Source organism: Pleurodeles waltl, chromosome 4_1 (genome assembly GCF_031143425.1).
Source record: "Pleurodeles waltl isolate 20211129_DDA chromosome 4_1, aPleWal1.hap1.20221129, whole genome shotgun sequence".
Classification (NCBI taxonomy): domain Eukaryota; kingdom Metazoa; phylum Chordata; class Amphibia; order Caudata; family Salamandridae; genus Pleurodeles; species Pleurodeles waltl.
The window spans coordinates 909,309,382-909,329,828 of NC_090442.1; the positions used below are offsets into that span (position 1 = coordinate 909,309,382).

A 20,447-nucleotide genomic window follows, 5' to 3' on the forward strand; every position below is an offset into this window, starting at 1 on the left:
TAGCCATATGCCACAGGAAGGTCGAACTCAATGAGGACGTTTGGGGCACACTGTCCCTGGCCTGCAGGTCAAGTGGCGCCGGTCTTTTCGGGCAGACAGCCAAACACATCCAGCGATCTAATTCCGAGCCTAATCGTTTGTGTGAGAAAATTAGTGCAGATTTCTGGAACTCGCACTTCATACAAGTATATAATTTGAATGACCACGCTGAACTTGGGATGTCACCACCATCGTTCCCCCTTAGTATTGAGTTCATGGTTGAGGAAATGGTTGTACCATTTAACAATAGCCCCCATGCATAAAGCCCTGGGACCGGACAGAGTCCCAATGGACTTATACAAACAGGAGGTAAATGTCTTGGCCTTGATTCTAACTAACTATGCAAATACAGCTTGCCAGGTAGGGCTGCCTAAGTCCTGGCATTCTGCAATTAATGTTCCCATCTTCAAGGAAGGAGATAGGGCCTCATCATGTTATTACAGGCCCCTCTCCCTCCTTGATTCGGCTGTTAAAGTCATTGGCATGGCTATTCTGGACAGGATTCTGTTATGGGCTTTGGGTAATAACATCTTTACTAAAGTCCAATGCAGGTTCAGATCTCACCAGCGGCGGATAAGATGTGGCTCAAAAATAACTTTCAAGGATCTTATGGTTAAGGAAATGGAGGCTAGGGATTTGTTGAAACCTGCTAATAAGGATTATGCGCTGGTGCAAACAACTTTGGGCAAAGAGTCATACCTGGTGACGGTACCAAATGCAAGGGACAGGGGCGCTCCTCACTAGGTTCAGGCTGGGCTTGACTCTGTGCCAACTTTCTCTGCCTCAGGGGCCGTTGAACCCAAATGATATCCTGACCTATCCATGTGACGAGCTGTCCCTGCAAACCCTTGCTCATTTTTACTTTCTTTCGCGGGTTATATAATTGTTATGTTAGGATGTGTCCGTTTCCATTGCTAAGAAAGGTCTCAATCTCTCGCCACATCCTGACTGTATTTACAGTCCCTCCTGAATCCAAAGGTCTGCCTAGGAGCCACCTAATTTCTTAAACATGCCTTACAGCACAGGCATGCCCTGATGTTTTAATTGGACCCATGTGTTTTGGGCACGTTAGGTTCTTTTGTTTTTTTGGGGTGTTTCTTAATACTGTGTGTGTATTTTGTATAAATAATTTTTAACTAATTTGAGCTGCTATGTATTACTTAGGTGCCTCAGCATTCACATTGGCCCCTATTGATGTAATGTGTTTTTTTTTCTTATGGCATTTTTAGGGGCGAGTGCAAAGTGCTCTGTCCCTCTTCTAATCTTTATGTGTGTGATGGATTTGCTTTTATAGTTTATTAATTTAAATCAAAATAAACCTGAATTTGAATTTACGCCGAAAAAGACCCACATTGGTTGACACATTTATATTTATGCTTATTACATATCAAGTTACTTCTTACATTGCTTGGCTAAGCAGACAATAATATATTAGTAGTCACAAGTCAATTATTCAGTTCTCAATGCCCCTGGATAAAAAGTGATTGCATTAGAAACCACAGCCAATTTAAATTACAGTTTACAAAATACTTTTAAATCCAGCTGTTGCAACAGTGAAACACTAGAATATGCAGTCTGTTGTGCTTGCTCAATCAACTCTACCTTTATCATCTAGTCATCCTGTTAGGGAAAGCAAAACAATTGGTGGCTGGGAATACATTACACAGACCTTACAAATCTGGATCCTGGGGAAGGTATCTCTAGTGGAGTGGGGCAAGAACCGCTTTTTAGAAGAACTAAGATGTATCAAAATTGGCAATCAAAATGTGATACACAGACCTTCAAGTGTAGAAAGACCAGAAGAGGGCAGAAAAGACATAAAATAGCCACCAAAAGAAAGTGGTGGAATGCAGACCAGGTCCTGGACTTGCAAGAAATGGATAATAGTACTATGTCAAATCTGGCCTCTGATGTAAACGTTGTCCATTTATTTAAGAAGAAATTGTGCCCTAAAATGACTAACGTTTTGAAAAAGGGATTACGTTTTTTACCTATGGCTAATTTGAATTACGCATTGGTTAAAACTGATATTTTCAAGTTCGTTCATAAATTGAAGCTAAAAAAACCTGACTTTGCTAGCTTTCCTAGTCACCAGGATAATGTTGCTGACAAATTAACATTTAGCGAATACACGATACAGGATGATATGGATATGACTGCTCTCCACTCTTTGAATGAGAATGAGGACGAGTCAGTGATTTTAACAACACTAACATCCACAGTGGGTCTTGATGTAGGAGCTAGTGTGGATATGCTCAAAATCCAAATGGACCCCAGTGCTACCACTTGACAACAACTGTGACAAGTTCTTTAAAACTGTATGTAGGGATCTTCATAACTTGATACATAGAGCTACTATTACCAACTTCAAACTTGCTAGAGACACCTTGATGGGCCAGGAACGCTTTGCACTAAAAATCTACACGAGGACAGAGAGATTGTTATTAAAGAGGCAAATAAAGGGGAATGTGTGGTTATTATAAATTAGGTGGATTATAAAAAGGAAGTATATAGTCAACTTAATAACACAACCTTCTATACCCCACTCAACACAAATCCCATCCCTAATATTTCTAGGAAAGGGAATACAGAACTGAAGAACTGAGATGAAAGCAAACTGCTCACATATGAAGAGTACTTATACTTGAAAATTATAAAGCATAGGTTCCCATGCTTATATATACTTCCCAAGATACACACGGGAGGCATATTTACACCTGAAAGACCAATAGTTTCAGTTATTGGAGGGCCAACAGAAAGACTATCACAATTTGTGGACACATTTTTTTTTTTTTTACAACCTTTTGTCTGTAACCTACCATCATTCGTTAGGGATACAAAACATGTCCTGAACATGTTGTGCGACATTGTTTGGGAACATGACACAACCTTAGTGACATTTGATGTGGTAGTCCTTTATACAAATATATTACTGGAATTTAGACTTAAAGAAGTTAGGCATTTTTTGAAAAAGAGACCAGTGGAATTTTATTCACACACTGAGATGCTCTTGACTATGATACACCTTATCTTGGACAATGATGTTGTTTTATTTGACGGAAAATGGTCCGATCAGATATATAGAACCACAATGGGTTTCGGATTTGCTCCTTCTTACGCCAACCTTTTTATGGGTTGGTTTGAGGAGTGGCAGATCTGTTGCTTGGGTCGTGCTAATTGAATGAATATATTCAGTACAAGGGGAGGTTTATCGACAAAATTCTGGTTGCCTGGACTGGCTCAACAGAGGAAATTCTTGAACTCACAAATTATTTAAATCCTAACATTTATAACACGTCCTTTACATTGTGTTACTCCAAGGATAAAATAATTTTTTTAGATGTGGAACTTTATGCCAAGTACAATACCATGTTTATCTTATGTACAGAAAAGATACTTCATGGAATCCAGTTTAGCATGCATCCAGTGCACCCCTAAGACATCAACTAGATGCCATTCCCTATGGTGAGATGGTCAGGGCAAGAAGAAACTGTAGCTTAGGTGACAAGTTCAACAGAAATGTGAATGATATATAGTTCATAGGTTCTTGTTTAGAGGTTATGACAGGTGTACTGTGATAAATGCTATCAAAAGGACCCTTAAATTGAATAGAAATAATACTTTGAGGGAGAGTTCAGCCAAGACAATATCCATGAGTAATGAAATAAGTCTGGGTATTAAATATGGTAGAAACATTTGATAAGTTTAGTAGAATACTAGACACTGGCATTTATTGAGAGAGGATACGATCAAACCCTTTGTTAAGACATGACCATAATTCACCTTTCAGAAAGGTTGTAGCATTAGAAATATCCTAAGCCCTGGTTACTAGTTACCTCTAAAGAAGAGATATGATAGTCAGCAAGAACAAATGGTTTATACAACTGTGGACAATGTGAAGTAGGCAGAATAACAAAAGATAAAACCACTACTTTTAGCTATAATGGTAGTACCATGTTTAAGATTTGGACTAATATGAACTGTTCTACCAAATTTGTGTTTTATGTACTAATATGTAAATGCAACAAAATGTACGTGGACAGCATTATCCGTCCAGTTTGTGAAAGAATTATGGAACATCTGAGAGCAGTGAAACAAGGGAACATGAAATCACCCTTTGCGTCCCATGCACTATAATGCCACGAATAAGATGATCATTAGAGTTTTCAGTTTCATGGCATAGAGACAGTTCATTTGGATGCCAGATGAGGGGAACGTGTATTGAAATTGAGGAGGCAGGAAGCAATATGGATATTGAGACTAGAAGCTGTAGATATAGGTTTGATATACTGACAATGAACTCCATTATTTCTCAGGAGATTATCACGGTTGGGAATATCAACATTTGTACTAATTCCGACTTTACAAATAATTCTACTGTGTGATAAACATTTGTGACTTGAGATTTTATATACAGGTCCAATGACTGCAAAGATGACACAGATGGAATAGTGTTTGATATACAGTGTCTTATTAATGTTGGGTATATTATGAATCGCAAGCTGAGCTCTGATTTAGTGTAACTATATTGGGGTGATATATGGAATCCCTTGAATTACAAATTACTTAAAAAAAGAAATTGGAATAGTCAACTGGGGAAATCCCCACAGATGTTAAGCACGTACCCAAACCTATGTGGGTGCCTGAAACTTACTTGCATGTTCGGGTGTCATCACCCTTCACCCCCCCCATCACACTCTTCATGCCTTTTTTCTTTTTTCCTCCTTTTGCCTTTTTTCAACTTTTGCACACTGATCTGTATCTAATATCTGGTGATTTTAAGGATGAAATTGTGCCAATATAGCTATAAGATACAGATGTGACAATAAGGCAGTAGCAAATAATGAAGGATAACGGAATTTTGCCCATATGCGGAGTTGAAGCCTGGAAATTTTAACCCTGCAATTGTTTGGACAGCCATATGAGTGAGATGATATACTGTTACGACGGTATACTTTGGATTTTTAGAACACTTCAAGCTTAGCTTTTTTGATATGGACAATTATGAGAACTAATCTGGTATCTAACTGTATTTAAAATTGTGATGGAGGGATTTTCTTGTCTTTAACTAATGCTATTGTATATGTGGTTTTGTTTGGTGCGATTATTTGTTGGTTGTGATATACATGACATCATCAAAATATACCCTTGACCTACCTTGCATTTAGTGGCCACTTGATAGGATTCACTGGAGTATATTGGTGACTTGTTACTGCTGTTATTAAGGTAACCCACTTTTTACTCTAAAAGTTCAGGTTGTTGGCCTGTTTGACCTTTTGGGAAACAAATATGATGGTGGTTACCTATATTCACCATACTGACTATTTAAGGCCTGTGTTTATACTGCTCTGTGCTTTGCGGCCTTGCCGTTTAATTATGCCTATATATAATAGCTACTGATTTGACATCCTATTTTGTTTATGGTAAGAATCTTCTGCTTCCCTACAGAATTTGGGGCCATATGTACAAACACATTTTCCCATAGACACAGAATGGGTAAAACCGTTTGGTACATCTGGCCCCTGGTGTTTTAGTGATATTCATGTGTTTCAGGTAATGATGATTTCATTACTGTTGCCTTGAATAGGTGATGAGTTTGATGATCTAGTGCAAGATGAGCATTGGGTGTCTATCCTCATCTTCTAGTGAAACTTTGTTGGGCTTTTTTACTTTTTCTTTTGTCAACACAATGGCTCTATCACTCTGAAACTTTCTTTTTCTCACTGGGTGCAATATGGAGTTTGATAATTGGCTACCTTGGAGTAAACAGTGGATAATAGTGTGTTTTGCATGGCTTTGGCTTTCACAGGAGGTGGTTCATTTGGTGGAAGCACGCATATTTTGTACAATTTAGATTTTGTTTTAATGCATAGATTTTGATATTATAGCCCTGATGAAGTCTGCAGCTATATTATTTACGCAGACAAAACATGTGATGGCTATGGATGCTGTGAAAAATTTGCTGATTTTCCTATTTTGAAACTGAAGACTGTGAAGCTTGTTTTGAGGATCTTCGACTGTGGATGCTGTGAAAATTTCTTTGGTTTTCCTGTTTTGAAATTGAAGACTGCAAAACCTGATTTGATGACCTTTTGGTCCATTTAGTAAATTTTGTAAGAATGAAGAGTTACCTGATGAAAGATCTACTATGGTATTACACTGTGATTTACTTTTGGAGTGCTTGAAATCCTATATTATCCTGTTACAGAAGCACCTTGTTTTCTGTCATAAAGTGTTACTGGAACAAGACATATAGAGGAGGAGAACCCAAGATTATTTTGGCACCCTAGTGATCAGTCTTCAAACAAACTGTTGATACTTGTGATGGATGGATATATATGCAAATATAAATACTGAAATCGATCAACATCACTCCCTCTTCTCATAGTGTGATAAACTCCTTTAGGGACCCAATCCCGAAATGTTGCTTTCTGAGGAATTTCTTTAGTTTCTTTGGTCCGCAATAGGTATTCATCTTCTGGTTTCATCCACAGGCAGAAGAGCCTGGGCTAGAAACCTGTATTCCTAAGAGTTTTGGGTACCTACTGTATTGTCCTTGTGGTGCAGTTCTTTCAGGTATTGAAGCTTTCTTGGCAGTTGGAGAAACAGAGGGTGTTCTCTCGAACTGCGAGATGTGGTGAAAGTGCATAAGCTGAAACACCCAATTATCTGTGATCATTTCCTTCCATTCTCAAACACATTACAAAATCCTTTCATTGATGGGACCTGAAAGGTTGTAGGAGCTGACAATGGCGGTTCTCGTAATTGCTTCCTGATTTGTGGCCTGAGATTCTCCTCGATGTCTTGTCAACGGATTGGTGTTTGACTGCCACTACTGGCCTCTGTCCGATGAGTATCCCTGCTGCAAATAACAATGGTGGTAGGGATGATGTTGTTTCTGCTGAGTGTAGTGTAGTAAGGAGTACCTTCACTGGAGGCCTGTTAAAAAGTTCCTCTGATATCATGAAAATTAAAATGATGCCAATGCTAAAATGCTAAAAGGGAGAATGTTGGGTCTGGTTTAGTGAAGTGGAGGACTTCATCTACACAGTTGCCAAATAATGTTTTCCTGTCAAACATTATTAAATCTGGCTCAAAAAAACTCAAAGCAAAATACACTGCTGTTAAATCATCTCAGTCTTCTGATGGCACCTACAAGCCGAAATAAGACTACATTTCACAAATCTATGGCTGTGTCAATAACAGTTGCACAAGTAACTTTGCCCTTCTGAAGTATGACTGATGCTTCTGCCTTTACTGTCCTCTTGGATTAGTGCTAGAAAAGGAGCAATGCCGAGCTCTATTTGCGAGTCACAGGAACCTAGTATTGCCAATGCATTGGTTGATTTGATGAATACCGCAGGCATACAGCCGACTTTCTTTCCAGTGGTAAACAAGTGCCTCCTCTTATAGTCAGAAGGGCTCGGCATGACAAAATTGTATTGTTTGGTAGGTGCAGTGCTGCTGCAGATGTGATGGAGTATGGTTAATCGTGGGTTCATAAGACATGCCCCAGGGCTTGGTCAAGGAACTTGTTTGGTTTCAGGTGTGGTATTGTGATTGAACCTTTTGCTGCGGCCTTCTTTACTCATAGGCCCTTTTACCATTAGTTATCTAAAATAAGAATTAATCTAATGGACCTACAAAGCTTTTGGTGGAAGCTGTGGTACTGTTTTTGGTAGTTGTAGAGGCATCTTCGTTGTTGGCTGCGTGTCATTTCCTTGCAAACCTGGAGTTAAACATATCTTTGATGAGCCTGGGCCACATGAGCAATCAATGGCTTTCAAAAGTGTCTTCTAGGCTCACTAATACTTCGCAACAATCTCAGTAGTATGGAATATTGCAGTGAGTCATCCTGGCCTCTACATGTTCTTCTTGATAGAACACTCAACCTCTTCACATGGCTCTTCTGTCTATTGTACACCTTTGTCTTGATACAAGAGTTGAATTCTTGATCCTGTTCACTCATGTTTTCCAACACAGGTGACTGTGTGGTCATTTTTAAAGAGGACATCCGTGAATGTATTATTGACACAGGCAATTCAGTAGATGTCATAATGACTTAAGTGCCTTAGTGAGTGGCTCATGGTATTTCAGAGTGGAGAGCCATTTATGTGCCTACATAATGGGCATTGATGATAGTCTCAATGATGAGGATGATACCACATACACTGATGTTGTTGATGACACAGTTAGTGACATAGATGTTGATGAGATAGCAGTTGACAGTATAGTTGCAGACAGTCTGAAGATCTTTGATGATGGAGAGATGGACGATTGAAGAGTGGCTGATAAGGGCAGTGATAATGCAAGATTACCGGTACAGCATGGCATGAGAAAAGCTGGTAGCACTACAAGGAGTGCGTTCTGTATTTTAGACTTGTCTATGATGTTTTTGGTGGAAAAGAAGGCAAGTGCTCTAAGAAGCTGGATTTACACACCACAGACAATTCTCGGGGTTCTAACAGTTGTCGAACAGTTTTGTGAATGATTCTCTGAGGAGCAGTTGTTTCTGCCGCTAAGGAGGAGTGCATGCATAAGGGGGCATACTTAAGGGCAAATATCAGCATATATGCTCACTCCAGTTGCATCTGGGCTGCAAAGGTCCACCAGATTATGCAGTCATTTGGGATGAGGAATGTTCAGTGGATGCAGGGAGCAAAGGCTTTTTGGATGTGGATCATATGCACAAATCTTTTTCAGACAGCAGGAAAAGCAGGGCATGACAAGTGTTTCCATGGCCAGGAAATTACAGAAGCAGTCCACCTAGGTTATTAGGCTGAATATAGATTTGGTAGTAAATACCCATGAAAACAATGAGGAAAATGAGGCTGAAAACTTATCCTAAGTAGATAGAAAGCAAGGTTCTCTCCATGGACTGCCTCACACATGCCATGGAGTAGAAATCTGATCCATGTGGCCTGACGAGGGAGTGAAGCACTGAGCACATGCACTTTAGTGACAGCTTACAGAGAGGTAAAGCACAACTACATAAGTATTACTGAAGGCAGGAGTAAGACAAAGATCTGTGTGTCTAGGTAAGAGGGAACAATTCCATGAGATTCACAGGGGAGGCGGATCAACTGCCAGAAAGGTAGCAGAGAAGGTTTAAGTACAGTAGAGAAAGAGCAAATGTGGCTGTGATCATTTACACAAATATCAGAGACATTTATTGCATGTGTTGGCTTCATTACTTAAACTGGAGCAGAGTCAGTGAATCAGAAGAAAACAGGGAATGGACAGTACTAGAATATTTAAAAGATGGGCATATGACCTTCTCAACAATGATACAAAGAATGGAAGAGCATCCTGGAACGGGGATTTGCCTCTGGGATTGTATTAGGGAAGGGCTGCTGCGAATGAACAATTGGATGTCACACAAGATTTAAATCAATTGACCCCATCCTGCTGCTAAAACAGACCACCTTGCACAGGATTCCAACCTTCCTAAAAGTAAGATTTCAGTCAAGTCTTCTCCTTTCTAGTGAAGACAGAGGCACTTTTCGAGGTGTCTCAGGACTCATTGTTACCTTTGATCCTATTCAACATCGATGTCCAGTCACTTTCATCTTTAATTTGGGATTTTGGCTGTCAAGAAGTGTCATATGCTGATAATACACAGTTTATCAGGCAGGACAAGAGTGCCACATGAGCTGTTAAGATTGAGCTATGCTGGCAACATCAACCAATGGATAGGTCACAAATATCTAAATGAACTGTAAAAAAGGAAACACAAGGCAAGCTGAGACAACAGTTTCCCACCAAAATGGGAGGACTCCCTCGCCTTACTAGTGTTAAAAGTAAAATCTTTAGGGGTAATCATTTATCAAGATGTCTTTATAATATCCCTGTTCTAATAAGTGGTAGCTTCATGTCTTTGCATGTTATGGATTTTGAGAAAAATCTTAGTGTTCCTTCCAGTGGGGTGCACAGTGCAGTTGTCTCAATTGTGTGATTATATCTGTGTTTCTTTACTGTAACAGCCTCTACTTGGGCATTCCTTATCCGATGTCCCAGATATTTGGTACTCTTTCTTGGGAGTTAAGATAATTGGAAAGCCAAGTCATTTACAACACACATTTAAAAGTATGCCTGTTATATTAGATGGCCACCTTGGTGTAGCCATTTATATATTGTGTGAGAGTCTTTCTTATTGTGTCTAGGATTACTGTAATCCTTCTATGTCTAGTGTCACATCTCCTCTCTCCAGTGCTCCATAAATAATAATATAAAACAAAATAAAACAAATAAAAATAAATGAATGAAATGAAAGCTCTTTTGAGGGGGGTAGAGTCACCATGTTTTTTTCTTCTAGTTTATCCTATACATGTTTCTTCTTTGCATCTTGTTACTGTTAGACTTATTTATTCCATTATAAATTCGGGACTACATGAACCAGAAGACAAAAAGAAACCTGACACAGATGAACTAATCTGTCACACATCTATCAAACTTGAAAGTTCTGTTCAGCGTGGAACTATGTATAGCCTGAGGCAGACCACGATAGAGTAGTTTGAGCTTTTATGGGCCGACAACCTGATGTTCCGGAGGAGGGGAGAATTGGCAGATCGAAGAATAATATCACTTTTCCACCTACCAGAGTAGTATAGACAGAGCCACTGGAAATGCGCAATTATACAATTTTCTGCATAATTATGGATCTGCTGCATTTGCTACACAATTCATCTTCTGCTGCATAATCTGTAGGTTTTAACAAAAAAGAAGATGTTCCTAGCTCTAGCAGATTAAAAGTTATTAATATTATAGCTATATGTATTGTCGACCAGTGGAAGGTCCTTAGCAAAGGTTAACTAGTCACCTTTCTTTTGCTTATTGCTGTACTTAGGTGTTAAATTGGCACTAAAGAGGTGAAAGGTTTGTCATGACAATATTTTAATGTGAAATATGACAAGGTAACAAAATAATACTATTGCAAAATCCACTGTATTACACCACATAATTTGCTTTTTGTTGCCACGTAATTTAGTCAACCATAATTTGGTCCTTCCCTGCCACCTAATTTGTTCTTCCTCTGCTACGTAATTCCAGTGGCCCAGAGTATAGCTGTCTTCCACAAGTAGTCAGCCAGATTATTTCAACTGTTGGAAATAAGGGGTTGAAAGATAAAGTGTTCACTTTATTGTGCATTCTACAGTATGTTTGCAACAGCTCTGTCATTTAAGATTCTTTACGCACTGGGAGGTCAATAAGAATCAAAAAGGCACATGAGCAGGGGGCAAAAGCACCACTAGACCTTTTTAGATCTGACATCCACGTTTTGATTACTCCAGAAGGTACACCCTAAAGAAAAATGTTCCCCAGGGATTTCTCCCAGTGTGCTGTGTACCATTTAATACGTGAATACATGGCTTTAGAATTCAGTGCGTGGCTCATGCATTTGGATGCAGCTTAGGTCTGGCATGCCTAATTCTTACCCCATGAAGCAGTCGGAATATTATCTTTTGAGACTTAAGAGACATGTTTAGTTGCATATAATTCATTCATTAAGGTGGGTATATATGGTTCGTAAATTGGGCTGAAGATTATTATTATTTAACAGACAATCTTAGACATGCATTTAATCTATCTTCTACGGGCTTACCTCATTGAAGTTCAGTGAGATTATAGATGCTGGTAAATCCGGCATTTCTTTTTCGGAAATTCGTATTGATAGAATTTTTCTGTGAATAAACATTTGTATTCAAGCTTCAATATATTTGGTATCAGTACAAGAACAAACTAAACATTTAGAAGCCAATATTGCACTATTACGTCTCCCAATTGTCTACCCAAAATCCATAATATACAATGATACAACACATGGATAAGGAACTGCTTTTCACTTCATGGGATCATACATTTCACCCTCACGTGCAGTCTTACAGACAATGTACGCTGAATAACTGATAGACTAGAGACTACTAATTATATGGCAAATGGTATTGGTAGCTAGAAAATTCCATAACTTCTACCTAAAACACTGTGAAGCCTTCATAAATACTCAATACAGAGGTTAACACTGGTCTATTCATTTCTACTAGTGACTGCTATTGATTGTGGAAGATGTCCTGCAGGAGCCACTATTCACCCTTTACACGTTGCACATGCCTCAATTTGGTTATGGCCACGGACTAAATAGATATTCATACAAAAATTAGTTTAACAAGTTCAAAATATATAAGTTGGAAATCTTCTGACATAAGTTTCTGGACAAAGCATTAAAACATATTTTTTATTGAATTACTGTTTTGCTGAAAAGGCAACTTTATACACATTTTGATTAGTGTATGAATATTTTTGTATAAAAAGACAAAGCAAAACTGTGATATAATCTTATAAGCCATTATTATACCGTGAACAATTACTTGCGTCATTAAGGTTTAGTAATAATCCTCAAACGGTCTTTGTGTGCTGCTCTTTCTCCCCTTTTCGCTGGCTGAAAACATCAAAAATAAGGATCTACAACTGAACCAATAATTATGTTGATGAATTGAGGAAGAGAACTCAGTATTCCACAATTGTGACAAATCCCATTCATCAATGACCCATGGGTATTCAACAACGGATGAAGGACAGCTGGTGTGATGACACCAGTTTATTGAGAGATGTAATGCCAGTGATGTTTAGCCCAACTACATTCTTAGCCTTTGAACTTTCCTGGACATTGGCATCGGGCAAAGGGGGAGAGGGGGGAGTGGTACTTATGAGCTGGTCTTAAAGATGAATTCAGTGGTTACTCCGATTCATACACCTTGCTTCGAATCACAAAATCATACAGATTGGTGGGTAATGTAGCTCCTAAAGAGTGATAGCTCCATCCTATCACTATCACGCTGTGCAGGCATACCATCAACCTAGAAAATGTTAACTCAATCTATTTAAGTATCAACTCAAATTAACCAATAAATACTATGAAATTCAGAACAAGGGCACAGCGATGCCCCTGCTATGCTAGCTGAAAGATTACATTGTTCCAGCTCTTCTTAACGTTTAGCTCTGGCTTGTCAGGTTGTTGCAAGGCAGAAGAAAGACCTATACATTTTAGAAGAATGAATTACGGTGAATGCGGGATGGGGAAGGGATGGAGGAATTCAAAAGAAGCTTCAAATTGTGAAAGAATGGAGAAGAAATGTTTTGAATATAAAAGAAACAATAAGTTAGAGGCAAATACAATGAAATAGCTTGAAGGAAAGAGAGAAAAATGCAAAAAAGAAAAGAAAGGAGGAAAGTTAAAAGGAAGTAGGATTGAAATTGAACGTAGGCACAAAAGGAGAATGGGAAGAAGGAGAGAAGGATGGAAAGGGAAAAAGAATGGAAGGGTAAAATAATGAAACTTGGAAAAAAGGGTAGCAAGAAGAAAAATGAAAGAAACAAAAATAAAAAAGGGAGGCGAGAAACAAAGGAAAGCAGAAAATAGAATGAAGTACCGGAAAGAAGAAATGTGAGGGGTGGAAGGTAAGAAAATAAGGAATTTGCAAATGGGAGAAATCCAAGAAGAAAGAGGGATAAGAGATGGGGCAAAGGAAGGACAGGAGGATGATAAGAAAAAACGGAAGGGACATGAATATGAGGAGGAAACTAAGGAAAGGAAAAATGGAAAGCAGGAAGGAAAATTAAAAGTGAATATTAACAAGGACAGAAAGCTCGGAAGACATTTGAAATATAAATGGACAGAACAAAACAAAGAGGGAAAACGGAATGAGAGGAAAAAGAAGGGGAGGCAAGAAATAGAAAGTAGGAAAGGAAGATGTAGAGGAAAAAAAGGAAAGAGTAAATCAAAGAAAGAAGTCAGAACTGGCAGTGCAGTTTTGGCCACATTCTGAAGCTTGTTCCTCTGTGGAACACTGGCTCCTTAATAGAAAGGGTTGGGATTGCTCACTTTGCTAAGGCATTTTGTTCCACGTGGCTCAAAGTAGGGGGTATTTTATTTTTCTGGCTACTCTCTGGAGCTATAAAAAAAAGATGGTTTATGAACTCAGACCACTTAGAACTCATACGAGAAAGTACAGCCTGCACTAAAAGCTTTTTGCTGATTAACAATAAAGGCAGTATCACATTTACTACTCTGTGATTGATGTACAGACCTGGATGGAAGGCACCCACTTCTCATCTAAAAATGATATAAGCACAGTAATACCTATTAGAATCAACCCTTTCTACGGTGTTACAAACCCAGTGGGCCTGCAAGTACTGAAGAAAGAGCGAAAGCAAACTTTGAATAGGTAGGTTTATACTAAGTTCCTAAAAAAAAAAACAGGAGATTATTTGTATTGTGAATGGACGCCAGAAGTAAGTTCCAAAGATGGCAGACATGGGAAACAAATATTTACCTCCTGAAAGAGCACTGCACATTCTGGTTACTACAGGCACATTTTCCCAATAGTACACAATGGTCGAAGTAGAAAAAAACCTTCAGACTAAATTTGAGATTTTATGGAAACCTTCCGTACTAGAGTATGGGCCTTGAATACTTTTTCTAGTCAAGACAGAAAGTCAGTGCATGGCCCTTAATGCAGGAGAAAAAACTTTTAGTTTCAACCAATGAAAACACTTCCTGGCTACATCAAACATCAGCCCGTTGTTGTAATCTAGGCCTGGCCACTTAATGGCTTTTACAATAGTTGCATAATAACAGTGTGTTAGCAAAACTCTAATTCTACAAAGCACTTTGATATAACAGATTTTGGGTGAAACTGCCTCATTGGTATGACTTGCTATTTTCCAAGCTGAATCAAACTATCTAAAGAAACAACATTTCAATCGTCAAAACTTTGCAGTATGAAGCACATTTGAGTGGAATCCCAACTACATTGCATACACACAAAACATCCTTAATTTTTGAAAACTCAAGATTTCCTCTGGGCAAAAAAACAACAAAAAAAATCAATAAGCAAGAGACATGCGAGTGACATACTTAAGATGGGGAAAACGCATTTAGGCATGGTATGAAGTGGCATATAAGTTGTCTAAAAAAACGCAATAATGTTGATTTCTGAATGTCTTTGTGCTAAAGAAAAAAAAAAAAAAAATCAGTATGTCATACCCTTCTTCATGTAAGTAGTTTCTGTCAGCATCACCCAAGACGATATCAAGTAGTCTATAAAAAAAAAAAAAGAATTAGTCGCATGACTACATGACTAGTCACTTGAGAAGAACAAGCATTTTCAATGCAACGGGTCTCGCATTTGTTCGAGTTAGAGCTATTAGCGTTGTAAAGCAAAAACAAAAGCAGCATGATCGCCCTATGTAAAATGCAGCGCTACTGCGCTGCGTGGAAAATAAACAGATAAAGTAGTCCGGACTCCAGGCTGAAAACATCGAGCCTCGTATGTTTTTGGTACTTACCGGTGCTGTGTAGGTGGGCTAAACACTAGAAAAGGCATGACGTATGCATGCCTTTCACAAATAAAAGGAAGCGGATTTTAAAAGGCAAGCCCACGAACCAATGTAAGTGACTGACGTGGCATGGGCGTGGTTTCAAGCCCAAAGAGAGATTACAGAATGGACGGAGCACTTTATGCTTGCACATAAAAATGACTCATGTTTTAGAACTCGTAATTAATCTCACACAAAACATGCCTGACAAAATATAACATGCATTCAGATGTTAACCGAGGAGACAATACTCCAGGAAACTAACTAAAGCATCATGAACATACTCATACAAACAATCTAAGCACATGTAAACGCAGAGCACACAAAAGGCAAACACTCCTGTGTCTGAATGTCTGTATGTGCCAACTATAGATGATGCAACACACCGAGACTCATTGAGATGTAGCTACATCACAGTAAATGGCAGCAAAAGAGACATTCTTATGATGGTTGCAAAAGTTATTAATTCATCAACTGAGTAACATAACAAATGTCACCTCAAGCAATTGCTCTTTTGGGGACTCCTTAGCAGTCATCTTTAAAAGCTATTCAACCTAACTGCTTTCTATGTACTGGCCCAATCCGGAGCCACTGAGCTCACCTGGTTCAAATCATTCTTGAGCTTCTTCAGAACTCTGGACAGGAGACACAAAAGCGGAAAGACATACAGGACTCCCAAACTAAACTCTAGGTCGAAAGTGTCTTGGAGAGAGTAGTCTTGGGAACTCCAATGAGCAAAATCTTGGACACTGCGCGTTCTCAGCAGTGACAAAAAGACTGAGCATGAGTTCTCCCCATTGCTGGAAGATGCCCTACGCCACCTTGTGGTGCAACTGCCATCCGTGATCTACTAGGCAATGCTGATTGAGTTTATTCACCCTGGCAATCAGAGATCCCACCAAATGTTTGATTACTCAGGAAATGAACACCACTCCACCGTTTGTTGCAGTACCACATGGCTGTGGTGTTGTTAGTGAGAACCCAAACTAACCTCCCATTGATTGAAGGCAGACTTTAAAACACAGGCACTACAACATAATGCCTTTATCACACAATGCCTTTACAACAAAGAGTGAGTGAGTGTGTGTGTGTGTGTGTGTGCGAGAGAGAGAGAGAGAGAGAGAGAGAGAGAGAGAGAGAGAGAGAGAGAGAGAGAGAGAGAGAGAGAGAGTGTGTGTGTGTGTGTGTGTGTGTGTGTGTGTGTGTGTGTGTGTGTGTTTGTATATAAGGAATGTGTATAGAATGTTAAGGGTGTTTCTCGGGTTTAGGGCCGGTAAGGGCATAGGGTGGTAAATGTGTTTCGTAGGCTTTAGAGGTGGGGAAATGCATAGGGTGGTAAGTCTGTTTTTAGAGTTTCAAGGTGGGTAATGGCATTCAGTGGTAAGGTTACAAACAACAGAAGGGGGTTGGAGGGAAATATTTATTTTTATAAGCGAAAAAAGTTAAGAGCTATGAGGGCCCCACCTCATTTTAGAAAACATTTTAATGTTTAATTAAAAAAATTACCTTATAAATACTTACCATTTTGCTGTAAAGGCATGCATGGTTAATGTGTATTTATGGTAAAGGCATGCGTAGTAAAGACCTGCATTGTAATGTTGTACAACCCCCCTCAAAGGATGGGAATAAAGTCTTTAGTGCTTAGCAAATTGACTTCAACTCCAACAGGTTAATATGGGGTGGGTCTCCGCTGGAGACCAAAGTCCTCTGATCTCTGCCTCTCCTAGCCAACCATTGAGGCTTCATTCATGACTGTAACGTGTTGGTAGGTAGAGAGTGCAGTCTGCCGCTAACCCAATTGGAGTTGAGCAGCCAACACTGCAGATCTTTCACACTCTCCTCTATTACTTGGATGGAATCAGACAGGTTCTCTAGGTGCTAAGCCCACTGAAACTTCAGATCGCACTGCAGAGCCACATGTGCCATTTAGCGTGTTCCACAAGCAGGATGGAGGAGGTGAGAAGGCCAAGAAGCCTTAGAGACACTCTCACTGAGAGCCAGGACAGAGGTTGAAAAATCAAGATCATAGCCCAACTATCTTGGACTCAAGCCAGTGGAAAGGCTCAAAGGAGCACCTTAGGCAGAAGAGCAATGATGCATGGAATCCTCCTGGGAAGAAGTTGTGTGACTTGATGTGAGGAGGTTTGCCATTGTTTGGGGGTGGTCTACGACCAACTTTGGTGAGACTTCCTTCAGCAGCCAGTCAGCGAGTTATGGAAAGACTAGTTTTCCCAAACTCCGAAGATGTGCTGTGATCACTGCCGTCACTTTCATGAACACCTGAAGGGGCACTGGTGAGGCTGAAGGGAGCACAAAAAACAGAAAATGCTCTTAGCCCAACTTGAACACCAGATAATGCCTGCAGGACTTCAGGCCCAGTATATGAAAAAAGATGTCTTACAAATCTGACACAAACATCCAGTCGTAGATCCAGGACAGATAGAATTTGGACTGCCGTGGACATTCTGAATTTGTCCTTCTTGGGAAAGAATTTGACAAGGCAAAGGTCTAAAACAGGACAAAGGCCTTCATCGCTCTTCGGCAACAGGAAATAACAGGAATAGCAGCCAGTTCCTTTTTTTGATGCCAGGGCCCTCTCTATGGGACCTTTGCCGAAAAGAGTATAACCGTATAACCTTCCTGCTGGAGGATGGACAATTGATTCACTGAATAAATGGTCCATAACAGAAAGAATATGGTTTGGATTTTCTAGGAATGGTAAGGCGTATCCTCATGGACAATCTGGATTACCCACTGATTGAATGTGAAGCTCTGCCACCCTTGGAGAAAATGTTGTACCCTGCCTACAGCCAGGTGGTCATGTGCAGGGGAGCAAGTTAAAGAGGTGCTGTGGCAGGAGGGTCAGAAGATTGAGAAGTGAGATTTGGATGATGTTGGCTTCATACCCGACCCCAGCCTCAAAAGGCCTAGGAGGGGGGCTTCTCTTGCAGAGGCGATCCTTGATGTCACTGTTGTAAACCTCAGTCATTGGGTTGGTCTTTTGCGGTAACTGCTGCTGGAGCGTGCCCACATCCTCTACTTCTCCAGGGGTTGGCCCTTCATCAATTTATGATGATGTCCTGTGATGTATTTTGGCTTTGTGCTCCCAAATCACACTCTAATTCATCCTTGAACAATCCCTGCTAGACTTGGAATCATGCTAGGACCCGAGACACCAGACACCAGAGTTATACCTCATGAGGGACAGTCATAAACAGTACCTACAAGGCTTAAACTGTGGCTTTTAAGGTGTAACATTTCCAATGCACGTTATCACATTTTGAAGATGATCTCCTGTCAAGATGAAACAGTGAGGGAGCAAGTTCTGGATCCTTGTTGGAAGGCACAGAAAGAAAAGAACGGACATCAGTGTGTAGGGGTGGTGATTTTATGGGGCTCCGGTATCACTTCAAGAGTGGGACAAAGTCAATGTGGAGCCACACTGCATCCCCTAGTGGTGTGCAAGGGAATTGCTGATAACAATCTCCTGCTCTAAGCTGGCGCCAGGGGGGGGGGGGGGGCTAAGGGGGGGTGTTCACAATGTGAGGTATCTTGAGTTAGAGGTATCCATCAGAAAAAGGTGTTTTTTCCCAACAATGAAATGTTTCTTCAAGGTGAACTGTACTGTTTAGCTTTCTGTGGGAAAAATAAGATACAATATTAAATACTACAGCTAAAAAGGTAGAGTTTTGGGGGGAACTATTGCTTTGTTAAAAATACATTATTTTTGTAGATGTCGGATATTTGAAGCAGCGGCCTAGAGATTTCAGCTATCAACAGTCCCGTTAGCATTTCAAACTTATAGAGATTTCTTAACTTTCATGAATAAACTTTTAAATAAACAAAGATCAATGCTGGAGTCGTTTGGGGTTGTTATTATCTAAAGGTACTGTTACATTTAGAGTCTAATTAGCTAGAGGGAAATAAATCAGATTGCTAACTTAATTGTGCATAAAATCCATATTTCAGATGAATTATGTCATATCCAGGAGACAACACTGTATTCACATATAATTTGGGTTTTTAAACTACTGCTTCTTGCACAACAAAACCACCCACATGTACCCGCGATCACTCCTTTTTTATCTGTGGCTTTGTAGCTTTTATGCCAAAATAAATCACCTTGATGACCTAGGTTCCTTGTATACTTTCAGGAGGAAGCAAAAAGTGAGACTGGGAGTGGAATGAAAAAAACAACACACAAAATCTCAATCCATAATCCTTTTAATTGTGACTAGTTTGTCCCAAGCTGCTCCAGTATGAAAGCGAGAGAGGAGTCCACGTTCTGTTTTATTTGTGATATTTATTTATAATATAGCTACAATGCAGCATTTATAAAAAAGCTTTAGGGCACGCTAAGTGTAGGGGGGGAGATTGTTTCATAGGGCTGCACCTGTTACAGGGGATGAATGTGTACCAAACGTAATCATCTTGGTGACCAGAGGTTTACTGGAGGCCCAGGAATATGATCTCAAAAACTTTTATCTAACTGCAGTTAACAGAAGTGTTTGTGTTTTGTGAAAACAACTCCTTAATGTTCTCTTGAGATGTGTCTGAAAGTTAAGCATGTATCTAGTTTGACACATGGTTTAAGGTGTGATTTAATCTGTATTATTAGCCTGTTTTCCCTTTGGTGAAGTGATACCTCCAAAATTATGAGTATGGCTGAGACACTAATGGATTTAATTGACAAAAGGTTGCAGTTTAAAAACTCCCTCTTCCAGGTGCATGCCTTTGAGTTTGTAATAGGTATAAATTATTTCCAGGGACAAAAATGGAAAACAAAATGATATGAATTCTTATGTTTAATCTGAAATACAGATAGTAAATTCCATTTAAAACATAAAGACCTGTGATTCGGGGGGCGTGGCCGTGCACCGATATTGTAGGTCGCACAATTTGGAATTGGAGCTCCTGCTTGACGATCTCCCATCTGGCATCATCCTGCATAAAATATAATACTAGTAGGCACTCAATTAAAACAGAGACCCCTCCTTGCCCTGCACTGACCATCTCCAAGACACCTACTGAGC

The 20,447-nt window shown here is 39.6% G+C and overlaps 1 protein-coding gene across 2 annotated transcripts in view; it reads right to left on the bottom strand.

The window, feature by feature from the left end:
* The window catches only part of HDAC10 (histone deacetylase 10), a 298,704-nt gene that overhangs the window by 31,690 nt on the left and 246,567 nt on the right, over nt 1–20,447 (bottom strand). For both annotated transcript variants that reach the window (XM_069229661.1, XM_069229660.1), the window contains 2 exons: nt 15,083–15,136; nt 11,642–11,720 (listed from right to left, as the gene is read on the bottom strand). In XM_069229661.1, the coding sequence (XP_069085762.1) occupies nt 11,642–11,720; nt 15,083–15,136 (133 nt within the window). The remainder of the gene's footprint in view (nt 1–11,641; nt 11,721–15,082; nt 15,137–20,447) is intronic.